Source organism: Sprattus sprattus, assembly GCF_963457725.1.
Source record: "Sprattus sprattus genome assembly, chromosome: 1".
Lineage (NCBI taxonomy): Eukaryota > Metazoa > Chordata > Actinopteri > Clupeiformes > Clupeidae > Sprattus > Sprattus sprattus.
In genome coordinates, this window is record NC_137920.1 from 22,916,961 (window position 1) to 22,943,221 (window position 26,261).

Here is a 26,261-nt window from a genome sequence, read left to right on the forward strand (position 1 = left end):
TCGGGGGACAGAATGTTGAGTCCATGTATTGCACCTTTATTGATGTCACAATGAACTCAGGCACCAGGAGGCGTTGCCGGGAAGCCTTGTAACAACACTGAGCTCCGATCGAGCTCAGAGAAATATAGTCAGCAGGTTGGGGACAGGGGAGCCTGTAAGTGCAGAGGTCAAACTTTTCATTCACACATTCATTCATTCATTCACTTCCTGGGTCACACACTCAGTTCTTGGAGGAACTGGCGCCTGAGCAAGCGTTCAGAGGTAGTCTTGTTCAATCTTACAGGCGTAACAGACTCGAAGACTACCAATCGGTTATTATTGCGAGGTTCGAGGTGTGACAAAAAAAACTAAAACAAAGGCCCCGTTTCCCCGAAGCCATTGTAACACTTCTCGCAACAACAGTATAGAATAAGCACGCTTTGTTGTTGTTGGGCCAACTCTGAACATTTCTTTCAGGGCAGCTAATCTAACAGATTTTTTTGGGTTGTTGTAACAGATGGGCCAAAATAACGTGAAGACACAAACATCATAGGACTTCCTTTACCCTAAGAGGTCAAGACACACAGGAAGTGGTTGCTGGCATGTAGAGTCATGATCGTCGAACTGCTGTGATTTTAATCTTTTGCGCGGTTTGTTTGCTTGGTTTCTTGTCTTCGTTGCCAAGACGACCTCAGTGGTCGAGGATGCGCAGGTTTCCTGATACTATCTTATTCTCCAGCATCGCCCCAGCCGGTATGTCAATACGGTCTCCGTGATTGGCGATAATGATGACGGTTCCCTGGACACGAGACGGCAAATGAGACAAAGAAAATTACATTACAACTTGTTCTACCAAGCGCTATAGATCTTAATATATCTCATAGGACTCCCAACTGAAGAAAACTATATAGGGTGTCTAAATAGGACTCTCAACTGACAAAGTTTATATATAGGGTGTCTTGTAAAACATTAATTTCAAACCTAAGCAGAGCTCTGAGAACAGACATTACCTTGAGGGTGACTTGCTTTCCGAACGTGACGTCTCCCGATACCGTTAGGTGGTCCAGCTCCAGCATGTCTGGTATACTCTCAAATCTCTTCAGGTAGTCCTGAACCTGTAACACACACAGTCCAAAACAGCACTTTACTCCTGAACCTGTAACACACACAGTCCAAAACAGCACTTTACTGCAGAGAAAAGGCATAAAGTATGTGACAACAGATTTTGCATTGTGAAAGGAGGAGATTTTTTTACTTGTTTATATTTCTGCAATGGCAGGTACACAACAAAATGCCATAACAGCTTCTTAAGTAAGAGTAGCTTGCCATCTCTGCTAAGACGATCACAATTACATCCCATGCCAACCAAGCCCCAGCACAGTCAACCATACCCTAGCGTCACCCATCCGCCTGTTACATTTAGTCATTTAGCAGACGCTTTTGTCCAAAGCAGGGTTAGGGTTAGAGAACAGTCAAGCTAAGAGCAATAAAACCTGGTGTAACAATAAATACTACTTTACATAACAAACCAAAAAAGACATTGAAAGAAAAAGAAGTGTGGGACTGTAACTGCTGAAGTGCAAGTTACCTTGGTGAAGGAGCTGCCCAGCTTGACGTGCGGCGTGGTGCGGAACTCCCGCTTGGGGCTCATGGTGAGCGAGCCGGCTTCCAGGCTGTACAGGTTGGACATGACCAGCAGCAGGTCGGAGGACGTCTTCACCGGCAGGAAGCGGCTACGCGGCACGTTGATGCCAATCGCGTTGTCGAAGCTCTTGATGGCGGCGCCCACCGCCGTCTCCAGCTGGATGACGTTCAGACCACCGTCCAGGGTCTGCAGGGGAAAGAGAGAGGAGGAGGAGGAAAACATATGTGGATTATTATTCCCTAAAGATCTTCAAGTGATCTACTTATCCCTTTCCCTGATTAAGAATAAAATGACCTCTACTCTAAAAATGACTTAAGTCAAAAATGTATTTATTACTAATCATAATCTACTTCCTGGAGATCTGCAAGGTGTGTTTTAGAGTTACTCAACTAAATCTTTCCCTCAGTGCATGTTAACGTTTCCAGTCATAAGGCTCGCCACACTTAACCGTTATTGTCAGATATAGCCATTAATACTTAAACCCTAGTACTTAACGTAACCTAGTGTAATTTCATATGGTATTGAAACAGGAGATGAATGTACCGATACTCTTTGTAACTATGTTAAAATGGTACTTAAAAGGTGTAAATACAATAGGTTAAGTGCAAGCACATGTTTAGACGAAAACAGAGATTAAAACGAAATAAAAATACTGTATTTACCCTGTATTGGTGTACCACTGTTTTGGTTTTTATATACCTAATTGTTTCTTTCTTGTATGACTGTGTTTAACAGATTTTACATCAGGAAAAGAGGATCCGTTTTCTGTCCAAAGACTGTTTTACTTGTTTATATTTCTGCCATGACAGGTACAAAACAAAATGCTATAACAGCCTCTTAACTAAGAGTTTTTCCTATTAAAACCTGAAGATTGTGTTATAATTTTGCTTCTTCTGTGAAGCACTTTGCAACATGGAATTTTGTATATACATATACAGTGCCTTGCATAAGTATTCACCCCCTTGTAGGGGTACACTGTAGGTGTTGACAGGACCCAAAATGCAGCTTCTCACCTTTGGGTTGGCGATGATCTCCAGGTCGAGGGCGTGCTGGTCCTGCAGCCTCTTGATGGCGGGCAGGGAGATCCACAGGTTGTTGGTGTTGAAGATCTTGAACTTGGTGACGGACTTGAACTCGTCCACGTGGGCCTTGGGCACCTGGGCGATCTCCAGAAGGCGCAGCTTTCCGTCGTACTGAGTGAGCGTACCACCCTGTAAGGACCGGACAGAAACAGTAAGTCAGCGTGTATGTGGTTCCTTTTTGGGTGCAGGGGTCTTTTCGGTTAAGCATGTACACTTCCTCATATATACCCACACACTAGCTCTTTTGGTGCACTTCTGGTCAATATCCCACTAGCACCATATAACATTTATAACACACATTATATATATATCTAACAAATATCACATTTTATTTTAATCACTACTACATACTGTATATCTGTAGCAAAGCAATTATTAATTAATAATCGGTCGTTATCCTATCCATTCCGTTTGCTTAAAACTTTTCCGGTCGAAGCCGAAAACCTACTAACTCCTCTAAAAAAACGCTCCCTCTTCACGTCACCTTGACGTCAGCGCGGGTCTTGTCGGTGACCTCCATGACGAACTCGCAGCGCTTGTCGGCCGGCTGGGCGATGAGGTGGTTGAGGATGTGCAGGTCCACTGTGGCGCCCAGGTTGTCGATGTTGGACACGAAGATGTACTCCTTGCCCTCGGCGATGAGCTGGTCCAGCAGGCCCGAGTTGTGGAAGCTGGCGTAGATGTCGCCGTGGCCCGGCGGGTACCAGGCCTCTGCGTTCTCCCCCGTCAGGCCAAGGTTGGTGGCGATGGGCAGGAGGGACTCTTTGTTGATGCGAGGGTATCTGGGGGGGAAATAAATCCATCACAATGTTTATATACATTTCTATATGTATTATATACATAACATTACACTTGTGAGTGTGTGGGTGTGTGTTTTGTGTGCGGGTGTGTATGTGTGTGTGTGGGTATGTGTGTGTGTGTGTGTTCAGAGTTTAGGACTGGGTAGATTGGTCATTACTCAGAGAAGGCCAAGGAGGTGTGCAGTGTTTTGTTTCACTATAAAACTAAAGGTGTACACACCCCTTATACCTTATAGCGAAGGTCTACACACCCCTTGTGTGTGTGTGTGTAGACTGAGGTTGACCGTACCTGCTCTGGTTGAAGGTGTGGATTTTGACTCTGTGGTGGGTGTACTTCTGCAGGATCTTCTTGGTGTCCTCATCCGTGTTGAAGGAGTTCATGAGGACCAGCGGCACGTCTGCATTGTATGTCTTATTCAAGTGCTGAGAGAGAGAGAGAGAGAAAAGGGGCAAAACAAAAAGGAAAGAGTGAAAGAAGAGGTATAGAGGAGAAGAGAGGAAAAGATAAAGAATGAATGAGTGAATGAATGCTTTTACTGGGCACTCTCTTAGCATCTTTAGATACACCCCAAAGTGCTTCATGTTGGAAGATGGCGCCATCTTACTAATCCTGAATGACTACCAGAGGTGCCTCTCATACGGCCCTCATGCAGAAAAAAAAATTAATGATTTGACCACTAGAGGGAGCCCTCCATTGGCAAGAGGATTACAGTTTCTACACTCCTCCTCTCCCACCCTATTCAGTCTCAGTCAGCTGAATGAGGATGCTCAACAAATACATAAAACCTATTTCAAAACAATCAAAACTATTATATATATATGAAAGCACCAATTGCTCTTCAATCATAGAATATCAACTTAGGGTTTTTTATGTCATGAAAAGAATTAGCAATAAGCATAAAAACATATTTAGACAGTTTAAAGGGCAAAGTTGATCAGCCTCTCATAGCAAACATAGCAGCCTGCCCAAAGGTCATTTAGGGGATGGAAAATCAATGCTCATGCTTGGGCAAACACTCAAAGTAAACTGGCATCATGGCAAGAGAACACCGAGCATTCACCATGAAATCGAACCCATCAAAGCTCACATCATATGCAATATGTGTCTGCAAAACGGTCCAGCTGAGACCTGCGATTAAAGTTTAATATGATATAGTTAAATTGCTCCAGATATAGTTTAACTGATCCAGACATAGTTTAACTGATCCAGATGTAGTTTAACTGAACCATGTACAGTTTAACTGATCCAGATATAGTTTAACTGATGTAGATATAGTTAAACTAAGCACAGAAGGAAGAAACTACCTTTAAAGGTGTTTTACACAGCATAGCTCTGTACCAGCTTGGCTCTTTACTGGTCTCTGTTAGAACCCCGGACCCAACTGAGCACACCGGATCACACTTAGAACAAGACTTAAAGCGACAGTATGCAGGTCTGTTACCGTTTCAAGGGCAAGTCTGTTGGTATTTAGCTAGTTAGCTCTCCAGTTTGACAAAAAAAAACCTCCTAACTGGTCCTTTAAGGAGTGAGAGTGAGCCAATTGGATTAGAACAGTCTCAGCACATTATCAAAAGTGGTGAGCATTCTTCTTCTTCTTCTTTTTTATTTTTTTTACGTAAGCTTGCTAACCCATAATCAGCAGACATGATGGCACTCTGAGATTCTTTTGAATGAAGAGTGCGTTACAAATAAATTGCATTTTTATTATTATTTTTATTATAATTCCCTTCACAGAACAGCCCCCTCCCCCTCTGCTTTACCTCGATCTGCTGCACGGCCAGGTCCAGGAAGGTGTTCTCGCTGCGCACGCTGATGATGCTCTTGGGGCCCTTGCAGCCCATGCTGGTGCCCAGGCCTCCGTTGAGCTTGACCACGGCCAGCTTGTTGAGGGCCACGCTCTCCGGGACGCCCGCCGGGAGGCCATGGGTGGAGATGACCTCATACGACTGGATCTGCCCGAGGAGGAGGGGGAAGGGGGTGAAAACAATAACATTGTTACAGCAATGCCAATGTTCTGTTCCAAACCTGAAAGGCTCAAAAACGGATCAAACCCTAGAGGCCTAGCTTGAGTCATTGTGCATAAATGATCTTTTCATATGAAGTATCTAGCATTAGCCATTAGGTTCGTCAATGTTCAGCATGAGTGTTTTGCTCATTCCAAGCTTTTTCACTGGCTGGTACTTCCTCTAGTGGAGCGGTATCCATGGCCGCCGTCACGGAATGACAAGGCGTAGCCATGGCAACCACTCGGCCCCCCAAAATAGCAGAAACGTGGCCCCCTGTTGGCAATGCCCTCCAAAGTAGTCCCCTAGCAACCAGGCACTTCACTGCACCAATCAATTTTAAACCTGGACAGAGGCAACCTCCCGTGACACTCCCAGAATGCAACAGAAAGTGACTGAGTGGGAATGAATGAACTGAACTGGACCGATTCCCAGAATTCACCACAGCCTTTGCGGGAATAGGCCCCTGTACGCCGTGGAAACTCGCTGCAGCTCCACAGAGAACAGAGGAGGGCTGGAGGGGTCAAGGGTCGTGAGGCAATGAATCAGTAGTCAGCAGCCCAGTGAAGAGCCTCGGTCTGGACCGGTCGGCAGTCAGCTTGAACGGAGGTGACCTCTGGGTTTGTGTGTGGAAAGATATGTGAGAAAGAAAGCTTGCAAGGAATGTGACTAGAAGTTTTACTGAAAATATACAAACACAGCAAATATAAACCCTCAAAAAAATGATCTGCTTTTAACCACTTTTTTCCCATTCTTGTGAAACACAGCTTATCTTGCTTTTTGCTTGTTTAACTGACAAATGTATTTTGTGTCTGGCCAGTATCACATGTATTTACACAAGGCCTCCCCCGACTCTGACATTCAACGGCCTACAATCCTCATTGCTGTAGGGAACGTGCAGAATTCCACGGGTACATTGTGGGAGTTTCACAATATGGGAGGCAACGTGGGAGATGGCATGTGTCTGTGTGTGTGATTGAGAGAGTGTGTGTGTGTGTGTGTGTGTGTGTGTGAGGGAGGGAGAGAATGTGTGTGTGTGTGTGTGTGTGTGTGTGTGTGTATGGGAGGCAACGTGGAAGATGGCATGTGTCTGACCTTTAGGATCCCAGAGCAGTAGGGGTGAGTCAGGCAGGGAGGGTTAAATATAGAGTGATGTGCCCTATGTGTGAGAGAGAGTGAGTGAGTGAGTGAGAGTGTGTGTGTGTGTGTGTGTGTGGGAGAGAGCGAGTGTGTGTGTGTGTGTGTGAGGGAGAGAGTGAGTGTGTGTGTGTGTGTGTGAGGGAGAGAGCGAGTGTGTGTGTGTGTGTGTGTGTGAGGGAGAGAGCGAGTGTGTGTGTGTGTGTGTGTGAGGGAGTGTGCATGATGTGCACTATGGGTGTGATGGAGGGTGTGTGAGGGAGAGAGAGTGTGTGTGTGTGTGTGTGTGAGGGAGAGACGCACGTCTATGTTCCTATACATTTATATTCTGTTTCACTCTTTCATCGTACATAGGAGCACTTTCTTTTCAGTCAGATGAGAGGAGATCTTCCAAACACCCTTCCTCTTTTCGCCTTGCAGAGTAGAGAACAGGGAGAACACAGAAGAGAGAGAGAAGAGAGGGGAGATAGAGACAGAGAGAGAGAGAAGAGAAGAGAGGGAGAGAGAGAATAGGATGTTGACTCAGCCAAGTATTGGGAAACTGGGGCAAGGTACATCACTGTGGGCCCCAATGTGGAGAGGGTTGGTCAAACATGTACGTCACAACATGAGAGGGTTGGTCAAACATGTACGTCACAACATGAGAGGGTGGGTCAAACATGTACGTCACAACATGAGAGGGTTGGTCAAACATGTACGTCACAACATGAGAGGGTGGGTCAAACATGTACGTCACAACATGAGAGGGTTCGTCACAACATGTTCGTCACAACATGAGAGGGTTGGTCAAACATGTACGTCACAACATGAGAGGGTTGGTCAAACACGTACGTCACAACATGAGAGGGTTGGTCAAACATGTACGTCACAAAATGAGAGGGTTCGTCAAAACATCTACGTCACAACATGAGCTACCTTTGCGCTACCTAATTTTTTTCTAAGGTTTCCTCAGACGTGCAAGGAGACCTGGCAGAGATTGCTCTGCAAGAGCTTTAGGACACGGACATGACGTTTGACACTAGTCCGACTTAACGTCAAGGTTAGCTTCAGCTCCTTCGGTTGCAAGGAGAGCATATTCCGCAGAGGAGCTCAGGCCACTGTGACGAGTGGGGGCGTGTGTGTGTGTGTGTGTGAGAGTGTGTGTGAATGGGGGCGTGTGTATGTGTGAGTGAGAGTGTGTGAATGGGGGCGTGTGTGAGCCTGTTACTATACATGAATGATGATCATTCATCTATAGGTACAGGTTACTGATATGATTGGTCATCACTAACCAATCATATCAGTAACCTGTACCTATAGATGAATGATCATCACTAACCAATCATATCAGTAACCTGTAAATTAATGATCACCACTAACCAAGCATTGCGGCCCAAGTAACCCAGGGCACATGGCGATTTATGAGGCAAGCTGCACCTCAACTCAGTCGTGAGTTTCTATAGTAACGCTTCAAGTCAGGCTATGGTGTAGACCTGGTGCTGTACCAGATGACCTTCCTCTGTGAGTGCGTGTGTGTGTGTGTGAAGATCAGTGAACAGATTGGGTTTCACATTGCTCACCAAGCACAGCACACTCCAGTGCGGTCCCTTGTAATGGAGCACTGAATGGTCAGAGTGAGACACACACACACACACACACACACACACACACACACACACACACACGACAGCCTGCCTGCCTGCCTGCCTGGGAGGTCACCAGACAGACACACCCACTCAGCTGCACTTGGGACTCAGCTGATGAAGGAAATGTCAGCCAACACCAGTTCTCTCCGTCATCTCTCCATCTCTCCGTCATCCCTCCATATCTCTGCCCCCCCCCCAACTCCCTCCATCTCTCTGTCTTTAACGCAGTCTCTGCCCCCCCTCTTATTAAAACTCACCTCTTATTTGATTGCTGAAAATTAACAATCTCTTATTCTCTTTCTCTCTCTGGGGTGTGTGTGTGTGCGTGTGCGTGTGCGTGTGTGTGTGTGTGTGTGTGTAAGGATGCTGGGGAGGGCAGGCTATTCATAGGAGAACCTTCTACAACCCCAGGGGTATTTGAAAGGGGAAACAGAAACAGATCTAACAGAACTGAAAGGGGGTTAAGAGGCAAGAGACACTGGAAATGTCATGAGGGCAATGTACTCATAATCTCATTATAAAACACGAGCAACATCTACGCATACATTTCATTAATTCACTCACACAGACACACACACAAACACGGTTTAAATAAACACAGTTTTTTGTCAATTACTCTATCTTTTGCATACACACACACACACAGTTTTTGTCTCACACGCTCTACCTCCCTCCCTGGCTCGCACACACACACACAAAGACACTGTGTATCAGGGATAAAGTTATGTAACATCATGCCTATCCTGAGGCTTATGAGGCTAAATATAGAAACATGAACTCTTATTTATTGCCAAGAGGATGAGATATGTGAGCTAGGTTCACTGTGCATGGGTCTCTCTTCATGCATCACTTTGTAGACGCTCACCAGGTGCACCAAACACACACACATACACACACACTCTTCAAATATTGCTGTTGCAGTCTTCTCTCCCTCTCTTTGCCTTTCTCCCTTCTTTTCTCTCTCTCCCTCCCTCCCTCCCTCTCTCCTCTACAGAGGCATGCCGCCTGCCACCATCCCAACCCCCCCCCCCCCCCCCCCCCCAGCTCCCCCCTCAGCTCGAAAGTCACATGACTCCCTGGAACCGCTCTCTCTCCCTCTCTCGCTGCTCTGCTCGTTCGGTCGGGGCATAGAGCCAGTCTCACGTCTCTGGAGCACAACAACCTGAATGGGCAGACACTGGGGGCCTACGGTAGCCGAGACGACCTGCTCAAGAGTGGAACCTTTCATACCTCTCCTACTCTACAAAGGCAAAGATGGACAAGGACAGAAGCAGGCCCCCCCCCCCCCCTTTTGTCACATTCACTCAAGGACATTCCAGCACCGTTTAAAAAGAAAAGAACACTTTGTTCCGACTCACGAGTTACGTTCTAATCCCAACATGACACCATTGCTTATGCACATTAGCAAGCTTGAATGATAAACTTTTGAACAAATGGTTAAAAAAAATAGAACACTTTGAATTCTGGTCAAGGTCTCCTGGTAGCTGAGTGTGAACACATGCGACCAATCGACCACTTGTACACATGAAATGACATACATACTGACTGATAACATAATTATAACAAAAATATAAGAACAATAACAATTATTATTTATAATAATAATAATAATAATAATAATAATAATAATAATAAGTGTTATTCCTTTGGAGCCACTCAAAAATAGAAGCCTACCTTGCAACCTATACCAAGAATAAATGAAAGCACCAGGAAACAGAGAACCGCCCCGCTCAGCACAGAACAAGGCTCTTAAGATAAAGACTGAAAACAGCGCCAAAGAACAGTCAACTATGACCAAAAGCAATGTTCAAATAATCCCACCAACCCAATACACTGACCATCCCATCCCATCCCATTGCATTGAGTGAGCGCTGAACTTTACGGACGCAGACAAACTAGACAGCCTCTGAGTGAGAGCTTGAACGGGTCACTCACCGAGTCCTCGGGGGGCCTGTGGATCTTGGCCCAGTCAACGGAGGGTCCCTTCACCTGCAGGAACTGGTTGAAGAGCCTCTTGAAGCCCTCAAAGTCCTTCTGGGCCACCTGGAGGAGACACAGGATCAAAGGAAGGATGGGGGGTGGGGGGGGGGGGGGGAGACTGTGAGTGTGTGTATTTAAGCAATAAGGTTCGAGAGGCAGCACTGTATCGTCAATAATGTACTTGTTCGAGGGTGTGGTTAGGCCCGACGCGCAGCAGAGGCACAAAAAAGTCGTAGTCCCCCTTTGTGTGGCTATTTGCTTTTAACAACTATTTGTTAAAAGCAAAGCCCTGATAAGGGTCATAAAGGGAGAGAATTTAAGTTTTCAGTCCTCCTGTTCATCAACTTTAATAAGTTCATTTTGTTAAAAGTGACATCCAGTAAGTCCTTGGCTGTTACTTGAATTAAGTATGGTTAACTATAACCTAACTCTGACTGCGCTAATTACTTAGCAACATTAAAGTTATACTACTGGAAACGCCAACGTAGGAGAATTTGCTCTACAGTCGGCACGTAGCGATTTTAACATGTTAGACAATAAATGCTGTGTCTGTGTAAGAGTTGCATAACCGGATCCATGGAACAAAAATAGACAGCTTGAGTGAAATATTCATAAATGTCTGTTACCAAAGACTTCTCTATGGCAGAACACAGAACCAGCTGTGCCGTGTGTGTGCGTCTTCTGGAGTATGCATGTGTCGTTTATGACCTTACAGTGTTGTGACCCCCACTTTTGACCCCAAACAACTGAACTCCTCAAGTATCCATCCAGACACCCCTTGTCCATCATATCCTATCATATAATTACTTCATGTGCCCCGACTTCCCCATTATTGCCTTTAGCTTCACTGCATTGCAGGCACATGTTGGGAGCAACGACTGTTATTTGGCACAATTAGGGGGCTTTGCTGTCCAGATGCTGTCCATGGTGTACGTGCTCATGAGTGTGAATGCTCATGCGCATATGGATGTGTGTGTGTGTGTGTGTTTGTGTTTGTCTATATATATATATGTGTGTGCGTGTGTGTATATATATGTGTGTGTGTGTGTGTGTGTGTGTGTGTGTGTGTGTGTGTGTGCATGTGTGCGTGTATGTATGTATGTATGTGTGTGCGTGTGTATATATGTGTCTGTGTGAGTGTGAGTGAGTGTGAGTGAGCGTGTACCTTAGCGTCATTGCCCTGGGCAGTGCCGACCAGTTTGTCCAGCTCCGTGTGCATGGAGCTCTCCAGCTGCTTCCGCATCTTCTCCTGGAACTCTGTCATCCCGTTGCTGGCCTTTCCCAACCCTGCTGTGAATGCAGAGAGAGAGAGGGGGGGAGAGAGGAGGAGGAGGAGGAAGAAGAATGGGAGAGAAGAGAGGAGAGACAGACAGTAGGAGAAGAATGAGAGAGGAGAGACAGACAGCAGGAGAAGAATGAGAGGAGAGAGGAGAGAGACAGACAGCAGGAGAAGAATGAGAGGAGAGAAGAGAAGAGAGGAGAGACAGACAGTAGGAGAAGAATGTGGAGAGATACATGAAGGAGGGAGAGAGGGAAATAAGGGGTGTAGAAGAAGAGGGGATAAAAATGGTTGAATATGGGAGAGGAGAAAGAGAGAGACATAGAGACAGAGGAAGTGGTGAGACAACAAGGAAGGACGAGATCAAGGGAGAGAAAGGAGGCGGTTTGGGGGGGGGGGATTGGGGCAGAGGGGAGTGAGACACAGAGTCCAAAGTGTTTCTGATTAAACATTAACTAGGACATTCACCACTATTATGGAGATGTCTACTAATGCTTTGGTGAAAATGCCACAATGTGTCACATTTATTACAAACACCCACGAAACCCAGTGAAAACTGCACTGAGAGCAACATACAATCATTTTTAAAAACTCTTCAAATATTCTGGTAATCCAACCATGACATTTGTGCACCGTCCCATAGGTCCCCGTAAAACATATTGAAAATATCAACAGACGGTTGTCTACCTTCCAACTGTCAATGAAGACTATGTTCTGCAGTGTAAAGTGCAGAATGAGAACAGAAGTAGTGTTATGTTACATCTAGACCTGAAATTGGTTTAGAGTTTGTTAAGACAACATTTTCAGACATCCTTTCAGAGTAATATTCTATTATTATACTGATGGTCAACATGATAATACTACACAGTGTTTGAGTGTGTGTGTGGTTGCTGGAACGTGACTCTTAAAGCCCTGCAGATTAAAGGGGGAAACAGTATACTGGCACATACCGCACAAAGTTCAGCATTACTGAAATATTCTTGGTAATCTGTGCTAGCCTCTGTTCCAATGAGCACGCAATCTCACTCAAAAAGACAATGTGTAATCCTGATTCCATTACTTCATGTTGCCGCCCCCCCCCCAAAAAATAAGTAATTCTCAGGCACGTTCCTATTCTCTTAAAGTCTAACTATCGTTGTGATATTTGATACCCAACTTCGCCAGAACATAGTCACCAATGACTTACCTGGAACGAATGCCATTGTCCTACAACCTGAATTATGACTTTTGAGGAAATCAACTGTCAGACGCGGCTCAACTTTCTTGCAGTGGTCCAACAATTGCAATTGGTCATAGAGACCCTTTTTACTGCATCCCAACTTTCCACTAGACTGCAAAACGACGAATCTAACGGGACAACGAGCAGGTGACAGCTCGTGGGAGAAGGGGCGAAATCAAAGAGACTGTGGCAGAGGACTGTACGGACAATTCATCAGTAAGTCCTGCCCATTGACAACATCTAAATAGATGGACTGGCGTTCTGCCCGCTTTTCCCCCTCCCACTTTTTTACCAAGCGGAGAGATATCAGCAGTTACAGTTGATTGACTTTTGTCATTCGAACAGAGAACTCTCTTGTTCCTGTTTGCACAGACAAAGCAGAGTTTTAACGGATGCGATATGTTTGAGTGAGCATTATGACTACAATGGGGGCAGAGTGAGAGAGAGAGGTTAGTTGGTCAGATTGTGGACCACGACGCCCGGATCATTGGAGGCAGATGCACGTGACAACGAACGCCTTTGACAGGACTTGTATGGCAGGTTAACTGGCTACATAGCGTTACGTTAGTTAAATCTCTTAGGCCCAGACTCACTTAGCAATATCAAGTCAATCTATTGCAGATACAGATCTGAACTTTATCGTTTATGTTTCGGTCACTTGCAGCCTGCATTGCAGCCGACTGTGAATGCGCTAGTATAACGGAAAAACTGATTCATGCTCGGCTCTCTCGAGCTAGTGCTAGCAGGCTGACAATTGATAGTTGCAAGGCCAAAACTACAAGCACGTTTTGATTAGACATGCGACTTTTTTCCTACGTTCCGGTCACTTTTCTGTTCATGAAGGGGCCAAGCACACGAGCAAAACACCTAAAGTGAAACTCCTCATGCACGATGGCAGTTTATGTACCCACCTTGTACAAATAACTTTGGTTTCCACAAGAGAACTCCAAGGACAGTGCTTGGCTACTCGAGCGAGAAAGCTCACCAACTCACGCAGACTTTAAATGAGGCGTCAGACACTAAAAGTGCAGACACATTCCTCACTGTCCTTCTGTTCCCAACTCAGACTTGACTTGCACAGATTCTTCAAGCAGCATGCAACCATACCCCGCTGAAAGCATGCGTCAGTCCCACACAGTGTTGCCAAAAAAAATGACAAGAAGTCGCTATTGGTTCACTGAAAAGTCGCCAGAAGTCGCTAGATTGCGTCATGACGAAAGCATTCAATATAGCCAACGTAAGCATCCTAGTTAAAAGAGTGTTGCCACTCGTGTGGGTTAATCACGCTTAAACGATTCAGCAAGCTAGAAGCGTTTAACCGTTAGCTGGCTAACTTAGCTGTGCTAGTTGAATGTTTCATTGGAATCTCATAGCGCTAGCTAGGCTCCCAGGCATCATCTTGCATGGATGCTAGCAAGCCTCCCAATACACAAACCTGAAGAGAAATGTTTGCTCACCTGAGCCTTCTGGAGCGTTGTGATTCACTTTGATTGCCATCATGGAGAGCGTCAGCTGCTTTGGCCCATAAGGCTTCGCCTTTTCCAGGTGTTTTTTCGTAAGGGAATGCTTTTTGATGTCGCTCATTTTGGCGTAAAAGTCCGCCTTACAATAGGCACAGTATGCCCTGCTGCCATCCCCATCAAAAGGCTTAAGCCACCCCTTAAATTCTGCCACTGACTCCCACTCAGTTCGGTATTTTTGTTGGTACACTTTTGACATGTTCAATTTTTTCAATGTTCTGTTTTTGTTTTGTGTAAATAGTTAGTTCAGTTCAATCAAGTATAGTAGTTCAAATCAATTCTGTTATAGTTAAACCTTTTTTTCTGCAAGTTTCTGTACTATCAAGTTCTCTCTCTGTGTTCAAGTGTGTGAGCAGTGTTGCCAAAAAAAAAAAATCACAAGAAGTCGCTATTGGTTCACTGAAAAGTCTCCAGAAGTCGCTAGATTGCGTCATGACGTCATGCGTGACGTAACCACAATTGATAGTTGCAGGGTCAAAACTACAAGCACGTTTTGACATAACTCCCCTGCACATGCGCTTTTTTCCTACTATCCGGCCACATTTCTGTTCTGAAGGGGCCAAGCACACGAGCAAACCACCTAAATTGAAACTCCTCATGCACGATGGCAGTTTATGTACCCACCTTGTACAAATTACTTTGGTTTCCACAAGAGAACTCCAAGGACAGTGCTTGGCTACTCGAGCGAGAAAGCTCACCAACTCACGCAGACTTTAAATGAGGCGTCAGACACTAAAAGTGCAGACACATTGCCCACTGTCCTTCTGTCCCCAGCACAGACTTGACTTGTTTTATACGGAAGTAGACAGTAAGCGTGAGCTGCGATTGGTTGAAGGCTGTAGCGTGTGACACCTGCGGCTTCAGAAACTACCTCTGCTCAATGAACAGGATCCTAATTCGGGAGTTTTTAAAATTGTTGAGCAGTTTTGCGATCATCTTTATTCCTGTATTATATTTTTGAGGTTAAAAAAAATAAACATTGAAAAGAGTGGTTTCTGATATCTTGTGACGCAATTCCGGTAAATTGTGATTAATTTGCAAACAGTGCCCCCCAGCTTCAGAACATGGAACTTACAGTTTAAAAAAAAAAGGGGGGGGGGGGGGCTTGAAATAAGAACACAGAGACATCCCACTGATATGGTTTTAATTTTGTTTTAGTTTTTATTGTTATTGTTGAACAGGTATTGTTACAGTAATCAGGACAACTATGTGCGTTCTCATCATCTCAAGGGCCATTCCCTATTGGTGCGTCACCCGATCCCGTGACAGGAAACGAATCCTGTAGGAGTTGGATATTGTGGGTCGTCTTACAGGTTTGAAATGTTACGTTTTATGTTTGTAAAGTGAAATACACACAAAAACAAACACTTTGAGAGAGGAAGGACAGTCACCCTTCAACTCTTTACACAGACACACACATCCACATCCACACACACACACACACACACAGGCTGGCAGCGACATGACGTGGAGATTCACAGCTGTGAGTGGGGAGGCTTCTGGCTGTCTACGAGTCGCTGCGAGGCTGGGGTCATCGGAGGAGAGAGTCACCCCAGGAAGGCCATGGCGGTGTCGCGCTCATCCACCAGCTCGGCAGCGGTGGCCTCCATCTTGCCTCTAGAGAAGTCGTTGATGGACAGACCGTCCACCACCTTCCAGGTCTTGTTCTAAAGAAGTAAAGGGACAAAAGAAAGCAAAAGGGTAAGAACTCTAGCTATAGAACTCTCTAGATAGCTATGATCATTCCAAGTTCAGTGGTCTCAATGTTAGAGGGTAGAACAATCATTCTATATCTATACAATCTAACAACAATATAGATCATCTAGTGATCTTTATCTAGTATTGATTACATTGGAAAATATTAGTATAAAACAGGATTAAAAAGTCAAAGGCAAATTAAAACACATTTCTAAACACATTCCTACAACCACAGTAATATTCCAAACTGAACTGTGAGAGGAGAAGCTCCACTACCTTGATCATGACTGGGAATGAGTACATGAGGTCTTCAGGGATTCCATAGGAGTTTCCACCAGCAAAGACACCCATGGACACCCACTCTCCCTGCAACGAGACACGATCAGGGTTAGTGTTTGAGGAATCGCAGCCTGTCAATCAACCGTCAGAGCATGTTTCTACAAAAGGCTGTGTCCAAAAGTCCCCATGACCTTGTGAACTCTGGACATAGCACAGCACTTTTGGCTTAGATGTTTGTTTTTTCTGTGTGTATGTATGTGTGTGTGTGTATGTGTATGTGTGTGTGTGTGTGTGTGTGTGTTTCACAGTTATGTGTAGCTCTGAATTAGGCTAAGAGAGGAAGGTTTCTGTCCTGTTTCATCTGAGAGAGAAAGACAAGTCTGCATAACACAGGCAGGAGGGCTTGTGTAGCGAGTCCACAAAGACCTGCAGTGGGTGGTGTACTGACAGGTGCCTGTGCCATGCTGGGGGTTGCGTCATTATCATCCTCTGTGCGTAAATGTGTGCGTAAATGTGTGTGTGTATATCTACACACATATATATATATATAAATCTACCACTCAAAGTCAGACTTTAAACAAGTTATTGTGGATCCACAAAACGTGTCCAAAAAAATGTCATTATAACAAAACAACGGCCATCTTAAGAGTCAGCTTTTGACAACACAAAAGGCCTGTGTGAGGGTTCTCTCCGTGACTCTCCCCCTCCCCCACTCAACAGAAGTGTATATGCAAGTAAGCATAGGCCCTCTGCAACAACACAGGGGGTTATGAAAGGATCAACATAATCTGCAGCTTTGTGCGCGTGGCTCGTGTTGTCGGGTCATGTAGTAAAGAGTTCAAGGCTCTGCAGGATCAGTTGTAATGTCAAAACGGCTACAAGTGATAACAGTGGACGACCATGCCAAAGGTCTCACAAAGACACACGGACGCATGTTAAGTGTGTTTGCCCTCAAAGGTCATTTGAAGGCCCATCCACTTGACCTACCATCCACTATCGTTTACTTTGGTAAAAAACATTTTTTAACAAGTTTTTATTAAAAACTGTCATCCTAAGTTCATTAATTTGTGAATCACTCTGCATAAGAAGTGTCTGCTTTTGCTAAATACATAATTATAAGTTAATAAAAGAGTACTAGTATACTTAAACTACAGTACTAAACACAGACTTGTAGTACAGGGTCATATGACACATACTGCCCCGATAAGGGCAGGGATATGAGGGCCACAGGCAGCATGTCTCATCTGATGGGCACTACAACAGGTGTCCACCCACTAGAGATGTGACAGAGGGGCTGGTCAGACCTGTTCAGATAACATGGCTGACACAAGTGGCGCTGGCAGGGGTTTGTTGCCATCAAAATAAAAGTCTCTCAAAAGCATAACATACGTCGACTGATTTTCAATTCGCTGTTATGAGTACATGCTGCCCCGATAACAGAATAAGTGATAGACGAGGTCACATAGTTTCATATATATACATATAAAATGTCCTTGCTTGCGTTGTCTCCACCACCTCGTCTGTCTAGATATCACTCAGATGTACGTATATCTATATGAGTGGGGCTGGTCAGGTTTTCGTTTTCATTTACGGTCGCATGACGTGTTGCTCCAAGACAAGGGTGTGGATAAGAGCGAGGGAGATATGATACGAGGCGCGTGCGTGCGTGTGTGTGTGTGTGTGTGTGTGATGTCTCACCTCAGGGGTGCCGAACCAGATGTCCCTCATGTGGTCACAGATGGCCTTGGCGGCAGACATGGCACTGGACAGCTTCCTGGCCTTGATCACCGCGGCACCACGCAGCTGCACCGTCTGGGGGAGGGGGAGAGAAAGAGAGAGACAGAGAGGGAGGGATGGAGAGAGAAAGAAAGAGAATGACGGGGGATAAGAGAGAAATAAATAGACGTAGAGAGAGAGAGAGAGAGAGAGGGGGGGATGGAGAGAGAAAGAAAGAGAATGCCAGGGGATAAGAGAGATAGATAGATAGGCATAGAGAGAGAGAGAGAGAGAGAGAGAGAGTGAGTGTGTGTGTGTGTGTGTGACAGAGACCAATAGATAGAGAGGGAGAAGGACAGTGTGTGTGTGTTAGAGAGAGAGATAGACAGATAGATTTAAAGAGAGAGAGGGAGAGGGGGGGTAAATAGAGAGAGCGTGGGAGGGTGACATGGGTAGTGAAGAGAGAGAGAAAGAAGAAAGAGTGAGAGCGGTGGGAGGTGAGAAAAGATGGAGAGAGCGAGAAATTAAACCCAAGGAGAAGATGAAAGAAGAAAGGTGAAGGACAGGACAAGATGAGATGAGGGAAAAAGAGTGGCGGGGGGGAGGAAGAGAAGAGTGGAGACAGAAGAAGGGGGTGACAGTGAGATTAGTACACAGAAGGAGAAATCCTTTAAGTCTTAAAGGTCCAGTCCTTGACTCTGGCAAAAGGGTTGTTGCTATTTGATCTCAACAGCCAATCAAAGTCAATTATGGAGTTTTTTTTTCGAAGTCAAGGACCACACATTTAACGGTGCAAACCCATGACACCGTTATGAGCGACGCGATTTCTAAACCCAATGCATTTCAATGGGAGCCAATCCATTGTGACGTAGACCACTGTTTTGGGCAACGCTACCGATAAAAATTCGAACATGTTGAAACTTATGCAAATGAGGAGCGATTTTTCCCGGCAGCGGCCAATGAGATTGTTTGGTGTCGTCTCTGGCGGTTTGAAAATTGTAGGACTGTGGCATCGTTTGGTCGTTTAATTTGCTAAAAAGAAAGGCTTGGATGGCATTGTAAGGGCTTGTTGTTGCTCCTGGTATGTTATATATTTAATCCTGGGCTTATTTGAACACAAAGACAGTTTTGATATAAGGACAAGTGACTAGATAGAGTCTAACTGACTAGCCTGCTCACTAGTCCAGTCTGTTATGCTATTTCCACACGCTACACAACCCCACTCAAAGCGATGGAAGCGGGTCGCGTCGCTGTCATGGGTTTGCAGCGTAAGGACCCTGGGATCTCATATTGCTCCTCTGAGGTCATCAGCGTGGGGGCTGAGGCCTTACCGAGATGAAGTCTCCCTTGAGCCAGCTGTCGTCCTTGATGGCGTCGTAGGCGGCCACCTCTTTGCCATGCAGGTCGACCTTGCAGTGGTGGACGTCTGGGTACTGGGTGGAGGAGTGGTTGCCCCAGATGATGACGTTCTTCACGTTGTCACTGGACACACCGACGCGCATCGCCACCTGCAGGCGTGGAAGAAAACATCAGCTCTGCCCCCTTCTTACATCACAGCAGGTTACATCACAATCAGTCCACACTGGTAGGCAATTTCTGTGGTAAATTATGTATACAGTATTTGGAGTTTTCTACCCTGCATGGTTACAGTAGGTGCTTTCTCAGCATATATAAATACCCTAGGAGGTACACATGTTTCTTGAGGTGCAGTTAAGCTACCGATGCCATTTTGTATGTATGCTGTTCAAGCTGCTCTTGATTCCCTCAATGGCTTTATGCATCACTGTTGTCTAAATGTAACTAACCAATGAAAAACTTCATTGAAGGAGATTTACATGAAGATGCACAAAACATGGATAAAGACACACACACACACACACACACACACACACACACACACACACACACACACACACCTGAGAGCGGGCTCTGTTGTGGTCCAGGCGAGTGAGGCAGGAGAAGTTCTCCTTAGGAATGGAGGGAGCAGACTTGGAGGCAATGAGGCAGTTGGTGTTAGCAGGGTTTCCCACAACCAGCACCTGAGGACGAACACACCATACAGACACAGACATGAGGATATAAGCATCCATTAGGACTACACAAAACTAAAAAGAAAATGCACTGGAATTTGTCTAATGGCAAAATAATATCAGAAATTAAATTTTAGATTGCATTGCCAGGAGGATGAAATCTCCACCCTAAGCCAAACCATAGACAGAAATAACAGGGGAGGGGGTCATTTGAAGTGGTGGAATGATAGGTGTATAATCTTGTTATAAAGAATTATTAAATCACCACAGAAATGTAAGGTGAAAAACTGGTTGTGAATAACTAAAGGCAATAAAACAAGCCCTTATTCTGTGGGTTTCAGGAGGATCCTGACAAACTAATGGTTTCCACAGGGGAGTACAGTTCTAAACAAACAAGAGCCTTTGATTCAACAGTCTGAACTAGAGGGAGTCAGGTCAAGGTGATTGCAACACAACACGACGTCATGAACCTACGTCACAACACGAAGAGCCTAGAGGTTTTACGGAGTCCAGGGGTTAAGGCCTTGTGCTCTGTGAGGTGACTTGAGGCAATTGTATTGTTTTGTAAATAAAATTAAATTAAATTGAATGTACTTCTGAACCTTTGCGTCAGGTGCTGATGTGTCTGTGCTTTCTACATTCTGAGCTAGAAGTAAAGTGCTCTGCCATATTATGTTCCTTCACCGCGGCGCTAAACCAAACTGGGTTAGACGAGCGCCCCAGGCCAGAGCCTGCATACTCCCACTATGTACACAACATCTCACAGAGAAATCATTCTGGAACTTTCCACACTGAGCCATTCCACAGGGGATTACAGCTGGAGAGCCAGCCAATGAAGTCCAACATTCTGGACTTCAACTCTGATTCCAGTTACTATTATAGTAACTTCTAGTAAAAGCCTGCACCATTCAGAAGCAAACAACAGCAATACGAGCATCAGGCCATCGGCCATTCAATGAGGGTGAATTTTAACTGCACATTATTACAGGGGGCACTGCAAACACTACTATTCAGGTTTTCAGAACAAAAGGACAAGGAAGTTAAATGTGCACAAATGTTCCCCAGCATGGCACAGGCACCTGTCAGTACACCACCCACTGCAGGTCTTTGTGGACTCGCTACACAAGCCCTCCTGCCTGTGTTATGCAGACTTGTCTTTCTCAGACAAGTGCATGTAACAAATAAGTTGTGAAATCCATTCTGATATGCTGAACCCTAAATTCAAGAACTGTCCAACGATCTATGCTTTCCCATATAAGGTCTGAAATATCTGTTCACAATACGAGTCGTAGATCAATTTGCAGCAATTTGCAGCCCAAACTCAGACTAAAACAACTGAAAGGGGCCGATGCGCTACCATGTTAGCGCCCATCTGCCTTAAATCATGGCATGGTTAGCGCACATGGTTAAAACCACATTCCTCCTGCTACACCAGCTGCTGTTTGTTAGATCTGCACAACTAAGGAAGAGTGGTGCAGAATTACTGCCACGTGTTATCTCTCTGTTTGATGGCACCTTATCGTGCCTTGTACATCTATTTCCTGATCGCTAAACTTTTGATTCCTTGTGATGTCGCTCGGCTGTTCCATGATTCCAATTCCACTGCGCCTGTGATCGATCTATTCCGTTCAAAAGAGGGCGGTGACGTGCATTGATTACCCCTTTCCGCCTGTGACTTATTGATAACGTGATCCGCCGCAGGTTTAGTACGTTCAACGGAAAACAGAAAGACACAGTGTCCGCCATTCTGCAGACTGGCAAAGTCACTGTTTACGCTGCACTCTCTAACGTACACACATCTGATGTGTGGTGTGACCTACTCATGCACAATGTATGCCATTCCTCCTCCTCCTGTGCCGGCTACCTGACCCTCACCTCATGTACCTTTCCTTATTAAGTGGCCAAAATCCAAATAGCAAATGAGTCTGTGTGCAGGGCAATGGATATTTGGACACGGGGTTCTTGCATCAGAAGACACTGAGTGAGTCGGAGCTGAAAAGGCATTGTGTGTCTAGGGTTACACAGTGCTATCGGACCCATGAAGCCATTATAGGAACATGATGTTCTTGTTTCAGACTGGGGTTGGGGAAATGTTCTTACTTTAAAAAATGATCTTGATTATATTTTAGCTTAATCATCCTCTATTACATATGCATGATAACCCAAACACTGATACAGAGCAATAGACAGGCACTGGGACATCAGCGCACACACACACACACACACACACACACACACACACACACACACACTTTATCTCGATCTCGCTCTCCCACACACCACATCACACACACTGTATCTTATCACACGACACCTCTTTCTCTCTCACACACACACACACACACACACACACACACACACACACACACACACACACACACACACACACACACACACCCATATTGACTGCACCCAAGCAGACTGCAGTCACACAATGCAGCCTCCGCATTCATGCGCAACAGACGACAGCCAGCCAGACAGACAGACGGTCACCTTGACAGTCTTCTTGGCGTACTTCTCCAGCGCGCTCCCCTGGGTCTTAAAGATAGCCACGTTGGCCTTCAGCAGGTCCTTCCTCTCCATCCCCTCCTTCCTGGGCATGGAGCCCACCAGGATGGCAGCGTCCAGGTCCTTGAAGCCCACCTCCACCTTGTCAGTTGGAATGACCTCTGTGGGGGAGGGAGCGGTGTTTGGGTTTAATAATAATGCACACACACTAACACACACACACACACACACACTCACTCACACACTAACAAACACACACACACACACACACACTTACACACAAACTAGCGATCACTTACACTAACACACACACACACTTACACACACACACACACACTAACACACACTAACACGCACACAGGAAGGTCATCCTGCACAGCAGCTGTTAAGGTTCAGCTTAGGGAGGGAGTTAGTATATCGCCCTGGGTTACTTGGGCACAATGCTTTGTCCTGTGGAAATCATCCATCCATAGATCACTGCCTATCATTGATTGTGGATTGTGGGAAATTAGCCCCATATTGTTGCGTGCACACACCCTCACACACACCTGAGGTGTGTTGTTCCAAAAAAAAACGTGTTGAATTGGTGTATTTTGGGTGTATTTAAGTTTACCGTCTGCAGGAAATAAGCTTGTCTATATGATAAGGCTGTGGGATGCACGTCTGAGGTTACTAAGGTTACTAAAATGGCTGATGCTGCGTGCAGTGCTGCGTGCTCTGACTCCCTCTGCAGTTTGAGCTCTACTCAGAGGTGCTGAGTCATTGAGGGATGGCTGCACACTGTACTTTATAACTCCTGCTGAACACTCCTGAAATACACTCTCAAAACAGCAGGGTGGGTGTTCAATAATTAAAGGGAATCTTACACGGGTGGTGACATTTTTGGAGAGAGGTTCTGCTGTTTACAAAACAAGGGCCGGAGGAGGTCGGAGAGGAAAACTACTGTAGCAACGGCCTTGTGTCCCCTAAGGTCAAAGTTCAGTGGGAGGATTTGTTCAGGGATGCGTAATCAGATCATTCAACCACCAAAGTCAAGCTGGGAGATCAGACTCCAGCTATCTACCTAATAAATCTCATGCGGTAACACTTGTTCTGCCTTGTTGGGCAAAAAATACTGCTAAACTCGACAGAGTTTCAAAGATAGCGGCTAATCAATTCAAAAGTGACCCCCAGTTATCAGGAGTGAACTTCAGACCAGGTTCAGATGATGAAACACAACGCTGCCACCACCACCCCTCATCTCTTCCACTCTTCTCTCTCCCCACTTCTCCACCCACTAACTTGCTGTTTTTTTTCCTTCTTTTTTTCCCCTCCTCCCAGACACCACCTCTTATTGTTCTTCCAGCGATGACTGTGATTGGCTGTCTGCGCTGTATAGAACCCTGAGAGCTGTCCAATAGGGCTGCAGTGAGGCAGCCTCACCTCCCTGCCCCTCCCCTACTCTGGCCTACCAGACTGCAGAGCCTATAGTCTATAGAGCAACGGCAGCCGCATTGTTCCCAAGTTCAAAAATTATTTTATGCAGTGCAGCCGCTCTCAATATAGAACGTGATGAGAAGAGGCAAAGACACACTCACAAAGTGTGAGAGAGGATATGAACAAGAGAGAGAGAGAAAAATAACAAAAAGAGAGAACAATGGAGATAGAAGAGTGAAAGAGGAAGGGAAGTAGAGAGACAATATCAGAGAAAGAGATTACAAAGGATGGAGAGAATATAAGAGTAACAAAGGCAGATTAGGAGAGGGAGAGGGAGAGCGAGAGAGCGGGAGGGAGAGGGAGAGAGAGAAAAAGACAAATATGCACATAAAAACCCCAGAGGCATGTGTTAGATCTGACAGAACAGCACAGCCATATGTGTTGCTGCTGGTAGAGAACTGGGGCAGATTGTGTGAGTGTGAGTGTGTAGAGTGGAAGAAGGGGGGTTATGGGATGAAAGCCTCACCCCTCAGAAGCGGGAGAGCACAGTCCTGCAGCTCCATGACGACCCCATCCAAAACGGGCAGCATGGGCGGGATGTCCAAAAGCACCAGGATGATTGGCTAAGAGGGAAGGGGCGAGAGGGAGCAACGCCGGTGGAAAATGTATAATTATTCTGTGTTCATTCGCCACACAAACTCGCCAAATACTACAGGGCATGTTTTAAACACACTTACGCAATGCTTATTTTTTTTAAAAAAGAACGCTGTTGCTTATACAAGCAGCAAGCTAAAACACACAGCGTTGTTTTATTACACAACAGAGTGATGGCTGTTGAATAGTCTTACCTGGTCTTTGCCGAAGACATCTCCCTTGGCAATGCTGTACAGCAGAGAGTACGCAATCTGCCCGGCAGCGCCGGTCACCAGGACGCGGATTGGTTCGGCCTACAGTCAAGGACAAATCACAAATTCATCTCACAGCTTGTCAAGCTGACCTAGATAGTGCAACAAAGCGAAGCGGCACTGATCAGACATGACTGATCACGGCCCTTCAATGACAATGCAAACCCCCGCACGGGAAAACAATAAACATTCTTATTGGGGATAAGATGCACCTGTCGGTTAAGACGCACTGGTTAAGCGGCTACAAACACTAAGAGAGGCCGTAACAATGTGACTATTTATAGACTCGGGTATGAATGAAATGATTCATGATGCAGCTGAGTGAATGATGCTTGGAAGTGCCACGCAATTGATTGTAACTGCTTCCACTGGCCCGACTGCACCGTGCTGTCGCTCGGTAGTAGGTGTTTGGCGACCTCGATCATCAGGCCCAGGCTAAAGCGTTATAGTTCGATGCTTACATAATACCATCACAATCAACATCCATGATGGACTACTGTGCCAAAAGACAATACCAGCTCGCTAAACTAGCATGTTAGCGCACTAAGTCAACGTTTGCGCGGACTGCTATCATTTCACCTTGGTAGCAATAATGCATTAAATCTGCAAATCATCAGTCAAAGTCAATACATCAAATTATGTAAAAGACCTTACACGACTTTCTTTCTTTCTTTTTTTCGAAATTAGGCTATAACGATGAACCTCAAATGAATTACAGCAGCAATTCTGCACGACCTTCCAAATGCTTGACCATCTCCACAATTGCTGCAGTATTACTCAGTTAAACATCAGTTGTTTCTTACCATGTTTTCCAAGAGAGTTATCCTAGTACGTCTGCAACCTATGCTCTCCCACTCAGGACTCGCAAGCAGGGTCACCTCTATTCTTGTATCAAAAATGTCATGCGGCAGCACCAAAGCGTTTCATGCATGCACCGGGATATGTAGTTATCTTCTCAGTGATGTTCGCTCTCCCTCACAGCCAGCTCAAGAAAAAGAACACATTCCCCATGAAGAACTGCCGTGACGTCAGTATTTCCCCCTCTGACGTCCCTCCCACTACCAAATATGGAAACCTGTACTCAAAAACCCGATTAAAGTTCAAGTTCAACACCACTGGCTAAACGCAAATCATGCAACAATAAAATGCATTCGGCTGAGATACTGTGCCCCAGCCCAAAGTGTATACGATGTGTGAGGAGCCTGCATATCCATGAATTGTGTTTAAATGTAGGTAGCATTGACAAGAACAACTAAGTTTTCTAAATGACTGCTGTAACTTGGCCACGTCTGAACAGCACTACAATAGATTATAATTCCCCTTCTCTCACACTCTCTCTTTCTCTCTCTCTCTAACTCCCTCTGTATCTCTTTCTTCCTCCCTCTCTCTTCTCCTCCTCCCCTGAAATAGGTAAATAGAGATTAGCAGACTTAGTCTGC

The 26,261-nt window shown here is 45.5% G+C and overlaps 2 protein-coding genes across 8 annotated transcripts; both read right to left on the reverse strand.

The window, feature by feature from the left end:
* Positions 1 to 15: 15 nt before the first annotated feature.
* ugp2a (UDP-glucose pyrophosphorylase 2a) lies at positions 16 to 15,031 on the reverse strand. Of its 7 annotated transcripts, none has more exons than XM_080851534.1 (10): positions 14,895 to 15,031; positions 11,418 to 11,542; positions 10,208 to 10,315; positions 5,268 to 5,459; positions 3,796 to 3,929; positions 3,191 to 3,488; positions 2,638 to 2,835; positions 1,568 to 1,810; positions 990 to 1,094; positions 16 to 778 (listed from the first exon to the last, which is right to left on the reverse strand). In XM_080851534.1, exons 2-10 carry the CDS (start codon positions 11,514 to 11,516, stop codon positions 671 to 673), a joined length of 1,485 nt encoding a protein of 494 aa, XP_080707660.1. In that variant the 5' UTR covers positions 11,517 to 11,542; positions 14,895 to 15,031; the 3' UTR covers positions 16 to 670. The 7 variants fall into 7 exon arrangements, with proteins under 7 accessions (XP_080707660.1, XP_080707662.1, XP_080707656.1 ...); XM_080851536.1 differs by having other exon boundaries at positions 11,418 to 11,539; positions 14,895 to 15,013; XM_080851530.1 differs by lacking the exon at positions 14,895 to 15,031 and adding an exon at positions 14,208 to 14,493 and having other exon boundaries at positions 11,418 to 11,539.
* Positions 15,032 to 15,454: 423 nt separating this feature from the next.
* mdh1aa (malate dehydrogenase 1Aa, NAD (soluble)) lies at positions 15,455 to 25,670 on the reverse strand. The gene is made up of 9 exons (XM_080852906.1): positions 25,626 to 25,670; positions 24,766 to 24,864; positions 24,444 to 24,540; positions 22,487 to 22,662; positions 19,880 to 20,002; positions 19,295 to 19,471; positions 17,946 to 18,059; positions 16,245 to 16,334; positions 15,455 to 15,937 (listed from the first exon to the last, which is right to left on the reverse strand). The coding sequence occupies exons 1-9, from the start codon at positions 25,626 to 25,628 to the stop codon at positions 15,818 to 15,820; spliced, it is 999 nt and encodes a 332-aa protein (XP_080709032.1). The 5' UTR covers positions 25,629 to 25,670; the 3' UTR covers positions 15,455 to 15,817.
* Positions 25,671 to 26,261: the final 591 nt, after the last annotated feature.

Bases quoted from the DNA above. Each gene is read 5' to 3' on its own strand.
- mdh1aa (XM_080852906.1), bottom strand. The intron at 20,003-22,486 runs GTGACCGTCTGT...GTTCGTCCTCAG, and splicing joins ACGCCAAGAAGACTGTCAAG to GTGCTGGTTGTGGGAAACCC. The intron at 15,938-16,244 runs GTAGTGGAGCTT...TTACTTCTTTAG, and splicing joins CATTCCCAGTCATGATCAAG to AACAAGACCTGGAAGGTGGT.
- ugp2a (XM_080851530.1), bottom strand. From the start codon at position 14,469: ATGTCAAAAGTGTACCAACAAAAATACCGAACTGAGTGGGAGTCAGTG. The intron at 3,930-5,267 runs GTAAAGCAGAGG...TCTCTCTCTCAG, and splicing joins TGGCCGTGCAGCAGATCGAG to CACTTGAATAAGACATACAA. The intron at 779-989 runs GTAATGTCTGTT...TCTCGTGTCCAG, and splicing joins GAAAGCAAGTCACCCTCAAG to GGAACCGTCATCATTATCGC.